The 16401-nt window shown below is 33.5% G+C and overlaps 2 protein-coding genes across 3 annotated transcripts in view; one reads left to right on the top strand and one right to left on the bottom strand.

The window, feature by feature from the left end:
* Positions 1 to 4914, top strand: part of LOC123004011 — a 7018-nt gene extending 2104 nt beyond the window's left edge. The window contains exons 1-4 of one of the 2 annotated variants that reach the window (XM_044397108.1): positions 237 to 846; positions 1152 to 1671; positions 3295 to 4400; positions 4450 to 4914. In XM_044397108.1, the coding sequence (XP_044253043.1) occupies positions 1165 to 1671; positions 3295 to 4400; positions 4450 to 4759 (1923 nt within the window). In that variant the 5' untranslated portion in view covers positions 237 to 846; positions 1152 to 1164 and the 3' untranslated portion in view covers positions 4760 to 4914. Of the gene's footprint in view, positions 1 to 236; positions 847 to 1151; positions 1672 to 3294; positions 4401 to 4449 lie in introns of those variants that run through there. The other variant, XM_044397107.1, reaches the window with a different exon arrangement.
* Positions 1 to 16391, bottom strand: part of LOC123004009 (E3 ubiquitin-protein ligase Ubr3) — a 31558-nt gene extending 15167 nt beyond the window's left edge. The window contains exons 1-6 of the mRNA XM_044397103.1: positions 15592 to 16391; positions 8562 to 8775; positions 8382 to 8510; positions 7716 to 8326; positions 7256 to 7662; positions 7048 to 7203 (exon numbers count right to left, since the gene is read on the bottom strand). Of these exons, the coding sequence (XP_044253038.1) occupies positions 7048 to 7203; positions 7256 to 7662; positions 7716 to 8326; positions 8382 to 8510; positions 8562 to 8775; positions 15592 to 15820 (1746 nt within the window). The 5' untranslated portion in view covers positions 15821 to 16391. The remainder of the gene's footprint in view (positions 1 to 7047; positions 7204 to 7255; positions 7663 to 7715; positions 8327 to 8381; positions 8511 to 8561; positions 8776 to 15591) is intronic.
* Positions 16392 to 16401: the final 10 nt, after the last annotated feature.

Below are 16401 nucleotides of genomic sequence, written 5' to 3'. Positions count from 1 at the left end.
GTAGTCTAGACATGTGTCTTTATTATTTTATTTTTACTTTGTCCTGTTTATTTAGATTCTGTCTATTTGGGAAATTGTTATTGTTTAATTCTTCAAAAATTTATGTTATTTATTAAAGCAATCCATTATTGTACTCTTCCAATTTGCTTGTTTTCTTCTTTAAAAAAATGTCCATTATTCATATTACCCATTTTACATTTTTTTCAACAGACTTCTTAGAAATCAAAACCAACAAATCCCAACCAAATTATTCCACCTTCTTTCATGAATTAATTTAAATAAGAAACAACTGTTTTGCTCCAATAACATCACCCAATGAAAAGCGTTTAATTTACGGCTGAATTGTTATTAATTTTTGTTACGACATCGTCAAACATTTCCTGAATGGAAAACAAATCTCAAATTACAACAATGCAAAATGGCAAACAACAGATAGATGATAATAGGGAAACCCAATCTTTTGGCCGGAAACAAGATTAAAAGCTCATCTTATAACACCAAACCAGGGCCACCGAAATAACTACAATTTTACAAAATTCTTTGTTTGTTCTTTCAACTGTAACACAAACCTCCTTTAATTAGACCAAATTAGAAACATGTGTTTACAAAAACCAAGTGCAAATGTGACCAAGTTCCCCCACAAGAGAAAGAACCAAGGTCTACACAATATGAACGTTACGAACCCAAAAGATGTCGTTAGTTCCACACGAAACCACGACCAGTGCGCAGTGAAATTATTCCCTCGACACAATAATAACAGTAAGATCCGGCGGATGACACTAGTCGGAATTTCTTTGTGTGCCAACCAACAAAACAAGTGCCAGTGTTTTGTCAACCAATCAAACGGTAAACATTTTTTTACGAAACTAAACAACACAAAACTAAAGCAACAGTGACCTTGATATCATTATTTTGATTACAAATAAGACAAGAATTTGATCGAGGAAAAACGAAAGTAGCGACGACAAAAATCCGGACGTTCAAGCATAAAACCAGTGAAAATATCCGACTTTCAAGGAAATAAACTCTTACTTAACCACTTGAATCAAACTTGTTGCAAATTACGTCGATATTTTCATCTCAATCAGGGTCAAATCTGTTGCGTACATTAAACCTTATCAACGTCAAATTCACTTCGAAAAAAATTCTAGATAACAACCAACCATGATCTTCCGTACTCTCTTACTTTTCGTCTTTTTCGCCCTCGCCAAAGCCCGAATTAAAACCCCGGCCAAAGTCGACGTCGATCAACTCCGTTCGGACTTCCTCAACCTCGAAGACCAATTATGGAATTTCGTTTCCGGTCAGTCCGATAATCGTCTCAAAGAAAACGACCAAATTGAAGTCTCACTCATACGAGAATTTGAGAAATTCGGTGATAAAATCCAACAAGTGTTACCACATGACCTCAATCACGGATTACAAACACTGGAGGGTGTTTGGGCCTATGCCTATGCTTACACCGATCTGAGGGCCATTTATGCCCTTTATGAGACGTTTCGGAGGTTTCAAGCCCTTCAAACGGCCGAAGGAAGGATACCGTCGCCGAAACAGGCATGGATTGACCTCACCAAGGCCATTTTGGATGACCCCAAAAATAGTATCAATGAGTCGTTAACAAGACTGCATTATGTCGTCGAGCAAAAAAATCTATTCGTTGAATCGGAAAAGGTAAAAACGACTCGAGTTAAAAAAAAATCAAAGGCAAAAAGGAAAATAAAACAACATTTAATTTGACAATTTGTCCAAGAAAAGCTGCCAATCGTGGAAAAAAATGTGTCCACTTTTCGTATTTTCAAGATTATTATTATTTAAAAAAAGCAAAATAACTGAAATTTATTCGTTTTTGTCTTTGACTATACAGAAGCCATCGAAATTTCGCTTTTAGAATCAATTAAAAAAATAATAAAGGCGAAACGATAACAAAAAGTTGTGTTTAATAATTTATGAAAGAAAATTTAATTTCTGCAGCCACTGGTGGTAGAAAAAATATATGTACACTTACGTATTTTTCAATTTTAAAATTATTTAAAATTAGAATTATTTTTGTCTGAAGCATGAATATTTTTAATTTTTTACACTTATAATTTTTTGTTTGAATAATTTTGACCACCAAAGTCATTGAAACTTCGCTTTTAGAATTAATAAAAATAAAATGAAAAGGCAAACCGACAAAAAAGTACTGAATGAAAAAAAACTTATTTCGTTCTCTTTATAAAAGAAAATTTTAATTTCTGCAAAGCTACTGGTTGTTGAAAAAATATATAAGTATACATTTTCGTATTTTTCAACTTTATTATATTATTATTTAGAAGAAAAAGTTAAATTACTCAAATATAATCGTTTTTGTCTGAAGATTGAATTTTTTGTTCTTTTTTCAATTTTTTTTAGTCAGTTTCGATTGAACTCCAAAGTCACTGAAACTTTTTGAATTAACAAAAAAAATTAAAACGCGAAACGATAACAAAAAATACTGACAATAGAATTCTGTTTGATAAATTGATAATTTAACAAAGAAAATTGAAAATTTAATTTTTGCAGAGCCACTAGTCGTAAAAAAAAATAATTGTACACTCGTAATTTTTTAATTTATTAGATTACTATTTAGAAAAAAAGTAAAATAACTCAAATATAATTGTTTTGTCTAAAGCTAGAATTTTTAAGTCATTTTTACTACACTTATAATTTTCATTTGAATGAAAAGGCAAAATGACAAAAAAAAGTACTGACAATAAAAAAAAACTTATTTCGTTCTTTTTATAAAGGAAAATTTCAATTTCTGCTACTGGTTCTAGAAAAAAAAAATACATTTTCGTATTTTTCAAGTTTATTAGATTTATTATTTTGTCCTTTTGATTTATTAGTCATTTTATACATTTATAATTTTCGTTTAAATAATTTTGACCTCCAAAGTCACTGAAACTTCGCTTTTAGAATAAAAAAATGAAAAGGCAAAATGACAAAATAAGTACTGACAATAGAGAAAAAACTTATTTCGTTCTCTGTATCGAAGAAAATTTAATTTCTGCAAAGCTACTAAAAAAAATATTTGTACACTTTCGTATTTTTTAACTTTATTAGATTACTATTTAGAAAAAATGTAAAATAACTCAAATATAAATTTCCGTAGAGCTACTGGTCGTGGAAAAAGTATTATATAGGTTTCATAACTTCAATTATTAGTTTTTATTTAAAAAACTGGAACAATTAAAGTCAAACTTTGAGTTTGAATTAGTTTAAAAAACGTGTGAATCCTTAAGCTCCGCCTCTAATCATTGGCTCCGCCTTTTTCAGGAAATCGAAGGTGATATGTTATGCAACTCGCACCAATCACCCCAACAGGTCCTCTTCTCCCTTTACAATGCCATCTCCCTCACCGAACTTAAAGGTTACACAATGATTCAATTCGCCTACATGCTGAAACGTCTCTACGGTGAAGGCAACTTCACCACCGAATCACAAATCGCTCGTGAACACTTCCAAGAACGCACAACAAACATCATCGATGCTGTCAAATCAGCAATGTCTTCAGCATCACGTGATTTATGGAAATGTGATCCTAAACGACACGTTTCAGGCGAAACTTATGTCGAAGTAACACAACTTTTACAAGGTTACATTCAAAATGAAGTCGATTTAAATCCAGAGGGAACATGTCGTGAAAATTGTGCCGAATACACTTATACCAAAAGTCATGGTTGTTATAAAAATCTCTGGTGTCGTCAACAACGTCGTTGTCATGGTAAAGTGATAAATTGTAAATATGTCGATTCGGATATGTGGGTGTGTCCGGCGGATAACCAAAGTAGGCGGTACGAATACGTCGAATATGAAAATGGGCGTGTTTTGGGGCGGAAACAGGCATGTAGGAGGGGCACAAGCAAAGTTGATAGTTGGTGGAGGTGGCTTTTCTGGCATTGCTCCTATTGTTTCTGTCTTTGTGACGAACAAGGTGTCAACTCTGATCGATATATCAATTTGAGAGCTTCTATAGCCGACATACAAAACAATCGAGTGGTTACAGGCCTACGTTTCGTCAAACATAACAGAATAATTCATTTACAAATCCAAGAAGGTAAATTGTTACCACGTGGTAACATCGATGTAACCACAGTTCATTGGGTACCAGTCGAAGAATACAAAATAACCGATTCTAATGTTGTCAATGGACAAGATTACCACACTCTAAGTTGGGAAAAACGCGCTGTTGATTTAGACGATTTAACCACCGATGAGGGTTTCGTTGTAACCGGTGTCCGGTTTAAACTAATCGGTTCACACCTAAATTTTGAAATTTATACAACACCATTCGACTACGAAACCGGTCAATTAATCGATCCGGAAACCAAAAGTATGTATAAGGATAACCCCAATACAGACTCTTCCCTCTACAAACCGAGGTGAGTTGGTTATAACCGTTTCAAAATATGAAATTAATTTCTCTTGTAGGACTAGAGTTAGACTGACCAATCCCGATATCAGTACTCGATCACCCTCCCCCTCACTCCCCGATTCGAAAACCGACCAATATATTGAGTTTACCAACACTGATATGGACCGAGACGCCGCCCAAACCACCGTTCCATTTTTCGACGCCCAACCTGTGGATTCCCTACAACCGGTGCCCCTCACTGGGGCCGGGATTTTCCATAAGGGACAGAAATATTTCGGTGGTTTCATCGCCCCCAAATTAATAACGTACGATTTCAGTAAACACCTCCAGATTGCTTTCCCCGAAAGCGAACCTGAGGTTAATTAATACGTAAATACCCAATTGTGTAATACTCTGTGATTTATGTTACGTTTTTTTTTTAATTACTGTAATAGTCATTACATTTGTAGAGAAATGTTTTAGTTAGTTTTCATCAATGTTTTTGTATGTTTGTCAACGAATAGACTAATTATTTATACCGATTCCATTATTTTCATTTGTTGACCTTCAGGACATATTATTTTGACCTATCAGTGTGTTTGACCGCAAATGCGATATTTGTTCAAAGAGTAAATGTAAATTTTAATTAATGGTATGTAAATTAGTGACGTGGTGCTCGACGGAACGTAAATGATTTTTATTCATCTGGTTTTGGGTAATTGGGCGATGGTTTAATCGAATTTTAATGGAATTAATCGACAAAAATCCAACGAAAAAGCATTTCAAGTATGTAGAGGCAAAATAGAAAAATCTGACTATACTTAAAATTCCTCCACTGTAGAAATTATTAATTCGATAAAACTTATCAAAAATTACACATCTTTAATTTCATTAAAAAAATTCTTGTTTAAAACACATTTTCTCCAAAATTTTTAGTTGTGTAAGAAATGTTCACCTTTTGCACGATTTTGAATGCGTATTTCAAACGGTTTTAACTTTCATTTAAAAAAAAATCGCACTTGAGGTTCGAAAATGGCCACTTTGGGCTGTTTTTAATTGTTTTATTAAGCAAAAGATCAAAAATAGAGGGCTTCTACTGGTTTTTTCATGCAGAATCAAAATTTGACCATTTGTTTCTATCGATCTTACTTTTTCTTATAGGCAAATCGACGCCATGTGGAGAATTTAGTCTTTTTTTTAACGTAGATGGTGGAAACAGCGATATTTTTGGGCATTCTACATTGGAAAAAATACAGCAATCGAATTAAAATTTAAGTGAAATAGAAACTGGATCATTGTTGTCATTAGTGGAAAAACAGGTGTGTTATTTCTTTCTATCGCAATTATAAGTAGAGTGGGGTAAAAGCTAAAAGTACACACCTGGGCGTATATGGACGAGTCTACTTTAAAAAAGAGGGGAGTTATAACGTTCGAGCACAATCAAGCTCCATCCAGGTATGTACTTTTAGCTTTTACCCCACTCTACTTATCTTTGCGAACCCCTTCCAAAATCTGAAAGAGATTGGCGAACCCCAGATGTAATCGTTATTACTGTGCATTATGATAAAATAATAACTATAAATAGTACAATTACTTTTTTATTTCTTAAAAAATAAAAGTCCCTTTAGCAAATATAAAATTGTAAATGTCAGTTACTTTTTTTTCGCAAGTCCCTTTAGCAAATACAAAATTGTAAATGTTAGTTACTTTAGTTACTTTTTTTTTCGTATTATTACCGGTGCAAAAAGTATTTTTGTCCAAGAGCTAATGAATTTTTTTGGAAATAATTTTCGTGACAACACACATGATTGTCCAATCAAAGAGATTTTAAGTTTTTTTTCTCTATAGGTAAGATAAATGTCTGGCGAGTTAAATACTAAACAATTAAAAAAGTCCTAAAAATTTGCAAATTGCTTTTACTGAAAGTTTATTTTCTTTAGGAAATCAAAAAAATTTATAACGAAAAAAACAGGATTCACAGGAAATTTTTTGCCAGACTCAAAATTTCTTAATAATTAAACGATTTTTTGATGACTGGGAAAATTAGTTCCAGAAAAATTCACTAACTCTTGGACTGACTGTACGTACTGTCTGTTTTTTTTAAACGATTTTTTAAGTGTTAAAAAATCCTGACCTTGGCCCCACTAGGAAATTTGTGGTAATTTCAATAAAAGAAGTTTTCATTTTTGCTTTATTTTGAAAAAATGTCATTAAATTTTAATAAAAATGGGCAAAGACAAAAACAGGGACAAATTAACATTAACACAGTAATGCTTTCAAAATCCATAAAACTCAAAATTTTGACAACATTTCAACGTGAAAACGACGATGACAGAGATTGTCAATCATTTTGAAACGTTCTATAGTAGAAATTTTTAGAGACAACAACAAAAAATAAAACAACTTTATCGCCATAGAAATAAGTTGCTGACTTGGTAAATAAAAAACAATACTTTATGTAAATTTATTACTGTTAACTCCTGGGGGAACCAATGGTTTGGGACATTGCACCATCATATACAGATCAAATTTTCGTAAAATAGTACCCAAAAAACGTGATTATGCGCAAAAATGAGATCGATAGGAACAAATTTGGAGCCCATTCACTTTTTTCTGAATAAAAATACTCCAACCCAAAATTATACAAATCTAGAAAAAATATTGTATGCACTGACCTGGACTCTTAACGGATGCATGATCATCACCATCAGCTCCTCATTCGATGGCAACACTTCATCCAACGTAATCCCCTGTTTGGAAACAGCTTGACACAAAAAAACGGAAAAGTAGCGATGAAGAGGCAAATGAAACGACACTTGTAGATTATCATTCTACAAAAAAAAATTATAAATACCTAATTGTATAAAACAAACAAAATTTTACCATATTCAAACTCGTAAAAGTGATAGCTTCAAGCCAATTCCTCAATTCCCTCAAACAAGCCGAAAGCACTTTTCGTGTCAAATCTGCTGTACTTGAATCAGTTAAATGCGACACTAGCGCCCACATTGGATACGCACTCGCCTCCAGTTCGGCACTAAACGCCGCAAAATACGTATTAGGTTCAAATTTGACATGTTCTTTTGTTTCACGTTGATTAACATTCATGCCTTGAAACATAGCCAAAAACCCAAACCACATTTTTATAAGCATATCATCTGACATAAATTTGAGTGCGACAGGTCTGTGCGATAGCACATTATTCAAATCGCTAACCAATGGCCAATAGCAATGATCCGTCATCACTCTTTTACTACAATCAACCACGTAATGGAAATTATTCTCTGCGTCTGAAACACAAACAAATCACAATCAAAAAAATTAAAAGAGACTCAAAACTCACCATGGAGGCTATTCTCGACCAATATCTTACTCATCATGTAACGCAAACTCACCACCATTACATGTAAAAGATTCAATTGTTCGGTCATACGCAACGCTAGACTTTCATTCGAGAATAGTTGCACGCTAGCGTGGACGACTCGATTACTGACATTTTCGGGATCATTCGTTCGTTCCAACATCATCGAGATGCGACTATAGTGTAAAACAATTGCTCGCATCAAAGCCTCCTTATAATCAGGATCCGGTAACATATTCAAAAGTAGACAGACGACTTTTTCGGGAAATTCAAACATGACCGTCCAAAAAACAAGTTCCTCGAGGAAAGTTTTATGTACGAGATTTTTATGAAGCGAAGGACAGTCTTTATACTCTTCTAACGGTTCCGGATTGGCTAATGAAGCTAACGCCTCTTCGTAAATTCGCTTCGAATCGGTGATATAGGCGGCATATTCCGAATCACAATTTTCAGGAATTTCATTCAAATCGCGATATTTCTGCGGATTGGTCAATGCTGATGTCATTACGCGTCTCATCAACGCCCCCATGTTATTAAAATCGACCAACATTGTAATGAAACCATCTGCATCCTGAATCGGACCTTTCATATGACTAAAAAATTACGACAGAATTAGTTTGAAAAATTAACAATGATTTTAATACCCACCAATTTTCCCTTAAATGTAAAATAAATCGAAAAATAATCCTTGGCATCATCGCCTCAGCCACACACATTAAATCATTCGGCGCTTTTCCCTTATTTGCCGATTTATCAGGACCGTGTTGGTCGCAAAATCTAGAAAAAAAAATGGTAAAAAATAATAATTGAATTGATTGAAACAAATACCCTGTCTCCTTCATGACTGAGGTGTCGCCACAATCGCAAGCACCGCCTGCTTGACTCAGAAACATGTTAAAATCGTGTCGTTGATGATTGCCTTTTTTGAAACAGTCAGTACATAGGGACATACAGGGGGATATACCGCAGGTTCGGCAACGGTAGGCCACGAAGTTGGGGGTCCAGACGAGGCCACAGGTCGTTTGGTTGTCGTATGCTCGAACTGGAAGCAAATTTTTCAGTCAACAGGAGAAAAGTTCAAAATTAGGTTGGCAATACTGAACAGATACTCAAAATTATTCAGTGTTCCCAAATTGATTTCAAAATAAAAACCGACACATTTAGGACAACCCTCGTACATTGAAATTTCTTTTTCGATTGTGAAAAATGATGTTGGCAACACTGTACGTTATCGAGGTTTCTAATTGATTCAGTTTTGCCAACAAAATTTCAAAATCATTGCATACAGTGATCAGTAATTTAATTACAATTAATGTATTTTTAGTTATACGAGGGAGGTTTCAAAAGCAAAAAAAATTTTTTTGACCTTCTCAGGTAGGTTTTTCAAGTTCAGATGATTCATAATGTCTGTTATTTCATTTGTTAGCCATGATCACATATATTCATGAATATGCAGAAACTTGTAGTTTATATTTCAATTTTTGAATGGAAATTATTAAATTAACTGGGACATAAAAACGCTTATTGGATTATAAATATGTAAAAATAAAACTCAAATAAAAAACAACTAGAAAAAAAAAATTTTCTTGCAAAAATCACAATCCTGCAGTTAATTAGTTAATTCCTAATTAAATCTTTAGCGTCACAATTATTATCAATTAGTCCCACTGGATGAGGCAAGGTCTCGATTAAAAAAATTGGTCACTTTTTGCACTTCTGAATTAAATTAAAACAATTTTCACTTAACCTTTCAACTTCAAACAAAAGCACTTAATAGAATTACAAGTGAAAAGAGAAACCAAGTCGAGCAGAACGATACTAATTGCAATACCAACAACACGAAGGAATAGAAAGTAAAAAAAACTGTGATTAAATTTTGTGTTTCTCACAAATTTTTCAAAATTGTGACAATTATTCCAAGCGTAGTTTTTTCGCCAGGAAGTGTCAAATTATTCGGTCATTGTGGCCCACCGAAACGCGATTTTAAATGTCTCTAATTAAGTGCAATTTTTTCGACATAAATCATAATTAGAGGACTCGATAAAATAAGCTTGAAAATTTTTCTTGTAAAAAAGTAAGTTTCTACAACAATAACAATTTCAACTAATGACTCGGTCATAGATAATTAACAACATCCTATGCGTTATATTATAGTCTTATCGACTCCGCCAGGTTGCTCACATATTCCTCTGCAGTTCACTGAATGGAAAAATTCAAATACGTCTGCCGGCTTATTTGTTGCATACATACAAGGGTGTAAACAAAAAAAATTGTTAAAAAAATACCGGTTATTGCTCCCATTGAGTCCTCCAACTGGATAAAACAAATAAAAAACAATTATTTACACACAATGCGTACACAATTTCCATTGATTGGCACTTTTAATTACAAAAAATCGATAAATCTAGCCTTCTTAAAAATAATACAGAAATTATACCAGGTGAGTCCAGTTTTATTAAAACTGTAAAAAAATAATAGGCCGTTTTTTCACATAAAAATCATTTTGTCCAAATTAGACTCTAAAATTACCGACAAATAATATAAAAATCGATTTTATTAAATTCTAACATTTTTTTTTCAATTAAAATATTTGCAATATTTTTGGAGAAATATTTTTTACCTGCACACGTCACAAAATGACCACTTTTGTGACTAAATGTTACAAGTAAAAGTTATATTTTATAACCAAGAAGTAAAAATTCTATTTTTGTGCCTAAGCGTTTTTACTTTTACCATGACATTTACCAATGTTGTCTTTTTTGATGCTTCAGAAATTTACAGAGAGGTACATGGTAGATCATCAACATTCGACATTTAGCCCTACTAACTGCACTAGTTAAGTTAATAAACACTTTCGAAAATCTCAACACATATTCCGATACTGACGCATGATGTTTGTTGTGATTTTATTACTTGCAAAACATTCTGATGATTTTGTTCATTTACTTGCTACTTATAGTGTTACTTTTTACTCTCGATTTAAATACGTTTGCGAATAAAATAGTATATGTTGTTAGGAGTAATGGCTCAGCTGAATTACTTTTTTTTTCACTTTTACCCTTAACAACACAATATACTATTTTAAGTTATGGGAGAAATAAATTGATAAAACAAAACTTTCTTCTTTCCTAGTAAGATTTTACGTAGTATTTCATATTTTAGTTTAATTAGAAAAAAATGTTTTGTTAAAGGTGCGGTTAGAATTTGACTCACCCGGTATACTACTCAAATGGCCAAATAAAAAATAATAAATTTTGTAATGTAAACAACTTTTCCTAAGGTGTTTTCTCCAACGCCCACTAGCAATAATTTCTTCATTAGTTTGTTTACAAAGCAATGTTTCGTATTATTACATTTAAAAGTGTTAAAACTTTGTTTTGTTTGGAATAAAATTCTTGTGGATTTTTTCCTGGTTTATAGCAAAGCTGATCAAACATTTTTTTATGGGAATTTCCCCGAATTCATCGGTTTCTATTCTTCTCAATGACCGGCATACGAAATCACTTCTATTAATTACGGAATTTAATTCAATAACGTGATGTCTTTTACTTCTCGTCCGTTTTCGCTATACAAGAATTCCCGTCACTGGCGACGCTTTCGTGCCAACGACCTCCGAAAATTTCTTACTTCTTTCGTTTTACTTCCAATTTTAATTAACAAAATTCCCAACGAATTAAATCCAACACAACCGAGACAAACATTAACCCAAATCTTCCGATTTTATCTTATCGAGACTAGAAACAAAGGTCACAGTTATTTTCCAAAATCAAATATTTACTATTTTGTTTTTGTCCTAGAAATTTTTCAAATTACGTGCGAGTAGTGTAACCAAGCCAACGCGACCGGATATCCACAAATAAAATTTCGCAGGACATAAATTTAGAAAGTGGTAGGCGATGACCACAAAAAAAATTATTTAATGAACCAAATATGGTAAAGACCTCGGAATGATACACCAATCAAAAATACTCATTTCTTAATTAACACACCCAGATTTAACCACCTTATCATAAAATTAAAGATTTGGCCTCGTTTTCGACCCAGACACGAATTTTTGGCACGACGCGGGCCTTAAATATTTTTCTTGAGTGTATTTACATAAAATTAAATAACCACCTAATGCCAAAGTGAAATGAAAATAAAAAATATTTGTGTTGTGCCAGTTATTGAATTAGAAATGAGAAATAATTAATCGACATTTAAAATCGCAATGTCACGACGAAATTAGAATAGGTGGCTGAGTGACGCGACTGGACAGTTTTGCCAACGCTATAAAAATTTTCTAAATTATTTTAGACTGTAAAGATCCTTTCAAATTCTTATTCATCCCAGCTAATTTAATAATCTTTTAGATCCAAAAGTAGATCTACTTGAAGTGCACCATCTAAAAATATTTTTATTATATACAGGGTGTTGTATACAGAATGGTGAACCAAAGTTATAGAACATCCAATATATTTTTACATTATTAATTTCAACGTGCTTTGTGTAAACTATTATAGGTCTAATTCTTTCCGTTTCGGAATTATTCAACATTTTGTTAAAAAAAAGACCAACATTTGAGAAATCATTACGTAGTCGGCTATGAATATTTTTCGAAAACAATGCAAAAGAAGAACTCAGAGTAGCTACTAGTGTTAGCAAATAGTCGACTTTTAGTTTCAACACAGGGTGTGCCAACACACAAAATTTTGAATAAGTAGTAACTTTTCTTAAATAGAACACCCCTGTATTAGTTTTCACGTTTTGATTGCATTTTTGACAAGCTTTTCAACGGTATGCGGTTTGTATACTTAGTTTTGAAATATTTCTCAAAATTTTCAAAAAAAAATCAAATAGCAAAAAAGTTATGAACCGAATGAATACATACCCCTGGGTCAGAAAAAAAAACAACATATTTCAGAAACTAAGCAAAATTGACCAAAGTTTATTAGCTTAAAAATATTAAAACTAACATAATAGTGTCCCAATTAAAAAACGCAAGTTTGTATTGTAACAATTTTTGGGACACATTGTAGAGTTGAAAATAACTTTAGGCGATTGACTAGATTAGTATCTATCAATTTTTTGCACCCTGTATATCTTTGATTTTCAGTGTTTTGCCACTCTCTATGACAATGTTATAATTTTTTATAACTCGGCTCCGCCTCATCGTCACAATCGTACGATAGCGGCCTTCATTTGCTCACTTATTGCATAAATGTTGGTGATCTAATAACCATTTATTGAATTAACACCAAGAAATTTGTAGAAAAAATTCCGTGTATTTCTCTTTGTTCGTGCATCTTTTCGCATCACGCGAAGACAATGCTCGCACAATCTGATAAGATAATTAGACGTTTTGGTTCTCTAAGATTTCAGCTTTTCGGCCAATTATCCAACAAGTGCAGCTTTTAATTTTAAATTGATACAAATCATATGCGTAACGTGATTGGTAACTTCCTTCGCATCGAAAGTTATTTTCTTTATGTTGTTATCACCAACGCCTTGACATACAGTACTCGACGTCCTTGACATTTCTATTCCTTATATTATTTAAAAAAAAATGTAACTAAACCCCTAAAACCAGTAGTGGACACAAAATAAAATTTCGGCAATTTTTTGCTTCGTCATAAATCGCAACAACACGACCTTTGTTGGAATTTGAGAGGTTTAGAAGGTTGTTTTATTGACAGTTTTCCTATGAGAAAACGTTGTTATTCGATATTAAAAACGATTTTTGTTGTGTGGAGAACCAGCCGAGCTCGATAATGGTTTGTGTAATTCTATGAAACCTGCTGGAGTCGGATGACGATGGCCTGATCATGGACTCGAGACCGGTTGAAATTATTTTTTGGGAAGTAACTCGCTGTGACTCGCCTAATCCATCATCATTATTACTTTTGTTTGCTCTTCTGACGCAAAATTGTTCATTTCTTCGCTTACGGAAAACCTCAGTGTTTCGAAAAATCATTCCAATACTACACTATTCATTTTGTTTGTAATTTTCCTTTCGTGAGTCTTATAACAGACGCAAAGGAATTCTTTCAGTGTGAAGTGGGAAATTAATTAAAAATTAAGCTTAAGCAATGTTTTTATTCAAATAAATAAATTCGAATAAATGTGACACAAAATAATACCAGAATGTTCGTTCCCACACTACGGCGACAATCCGGAAAACAAATGACGATACTTCCGTGGATTGCTTGATTTGTCGGCAATTAAGACATATGGCATGAAATACTGATGGCATTTTTAGCATTCTTATTTCGATTTGGAACCGGAAATTGTACCTTTTTCTTCTTTAAAAATATCAAAAACAATTAAATCAGCATTTTTTTTAAATGTGACAACTAAAAAATTAAATTTTTCAAAATTGACCGAAGAATTACAACTATCTACATTTTATTCAATTTTTATAAAGAAAATTCTATACAGGGTGTTTCACACAACTTTACGAGGCTTGCGCCTACTATACGCACCTAAAGATACAAAATTCACAAAACACCAAACCGTGTACTAATATTTTGGAGTTAAATAACATTCTTGATAATCACAATTATGTGCGTTTTTTTCTCGGTTACAGTATTTCTGTACTATTCTATTACTAGGTCAATTTTCAACTCCAAGACTGTAAACACCCTGTATAAAGCAAAATTTATTGACATTTAGAAAAATTATAAAATATTTTTTTTTAATGTCAATGACGTCATCGCTTGAAAACAAATGGAAATAAAAATTTAAATTTCAAACTAGAATGTGTATTTTTAAAAACCAAAATTGATTTGTTTCATAATTATTTCGAAAAATGAACAGTTTTAATTTTAAATGAATTTATCTACGAGTTTTGTTACGCCTTCTAGGCATATTAAAAATATCAGAATGTAATATACAGAGGGGAGTCTAAAAACTGTCCAAAAATTATTTTCTTTATTTAGGTATAATTTCATTATTAATATTTATTGACATAATAGCAATATAAGTTATAAAGTAACTACAAAAACTACTGGATTTATAAAGTTTCTTCTTCAAAAAATTAAGTAAAGGTTACTACATAAATATTTTCAAATTTCAGTGATTCTCTTTTGTTTTGGTTACTGATCTGCTTAAATTCTGCTTCAATTCACAAAATGTCATCACCTCGAAAGCAAAAAGTGAGGTTAGTGGTTTTCACAAAACGTATTTTCTCATTTTAATTCAATTAAATAAAATTAATATCAAACAATAAAGGTCAAAATTAATTAAAATGCATCAAAAAAGAAACGCAATAATGATAAACTAAAAAAAAAAATAGATCAATTGCGTTATTTTTTTATCAAATCTACCAAACTATGATTCAAATGAAATTCCATTTTATTGCACCACATGGTGTATTTTATCCGGGTTTGAATTTTACCGGAAATAAATTTTTGAAACGAGCATCGTTTCTAAATCCTTTGTCCTTTGTCAAAGCTGACCGAATCCATAAATAAATATTTTTCAATAAGGTGAAACGAAACCTTCACACGGCTTTAATAAATAAACAATATTCATTAGTGAGAAAGGTCAATGACACTTAAAAAATGCGACAGATGAGGAAAATGACAAATGTCATGTAATGACAGCTGATCACTTTCAATTTTTTTTGTGCAAGTGAACTTGATCGAGGTCGTGTTTGGTGTTGGTTTTACCTGGAACTCAGGTGCGTCTACCTGGAAGGGCTTTTTTCATGGCCAAGTTGGCCAATTAGGAACGGTTGCAGAGCATCGCCAATTAATAATTTTAATAGCTCGTTCCGTTCCGTTCTCGCTCGAGCTGTCACAGCCCCCAATGACAGACAGACACATGTCAGATGTTGCACATGACAAGGTCGGCCCCCCTGAGTCATTGAATGTCATACCTGTGTTGGCGAATTCGTCGGGGGTCCGACCCCCGGCCATCAGCCATTTGCACCAGTCGATGGTCTCCCACTCGTCGATGGACCTCGCGGGGTTCAGGAGACTGTCGAGGACGGCGTTGAGGTGCTGGGGGCACGGCGAGTTCGAGCAGTCGGCGTGGATGTACGCGGCCGTTGCTCGCTTGCCTTTGGCCATCAGCACTTTCGCCTCGAAAGTGGAACTTGAGGCCATTTTCGGCACTAAACTGTCATCACATTAACAATTTCACTGCACCATCAACTTCACTTTTGCACAGCACACTCGACACATTACCGCACGCGGGCGACTCAACTCCATCAAATGCGACGATTTCAGCAGATTTAACGCGATTTCACACGGATTTATCAACCGGACAAGTTGGGAACTCGCGTAAAATGAAACGGACTGATTCTCGAACGCGACCTCGCTCAGGTTGTCTCACTTGCGCGACGTATGTCGGCAAATAACTCCAACAGTCATAGAACTCGGAAAACACGCCAAAAACAACTCTATTCACCACTCAAATAAGAATTTTCTATGCGAGGTTAACGCTTCACCACCATGACACCTGAAGTTTCAACAACGACCACCAACCTAACGACGCGAAATCCCACACCAAAACCAAACAACAATAATTTTTACGCAACGCAAAACCGAAATTTCACACCCAACACCTCAACATTGACAAACACAACGAACAAATCACAAATTCACCCATTATTCACCCCAATTCGGACACGAATTACAAGACTTGACACACAAAATCACTAAAAGTAGCGGTACCAACCCACGTG

Source organism: Tribolium madens, unplaced genomic scaffold (assembly GCF_015345945.1).
Source record: "Tribolium madens isolate multiple individuals breed KSU strain unplaced genomic scaffold, Tmad_KSU_1.1 Scaffold_1;HRSCAF=32;Tcas5.2_LG8, whole genome shotgun sequence".
NCBI classification, from domain to species: Eukaryota; Metazoa; Arthropoda; class Insecta; order Coleoptera; family Tenebrionidae; genus Tribolium; species Tribolium madens.
This window is presented reverse-complemented; position numbering and strand designations above follow the sequence as displayed.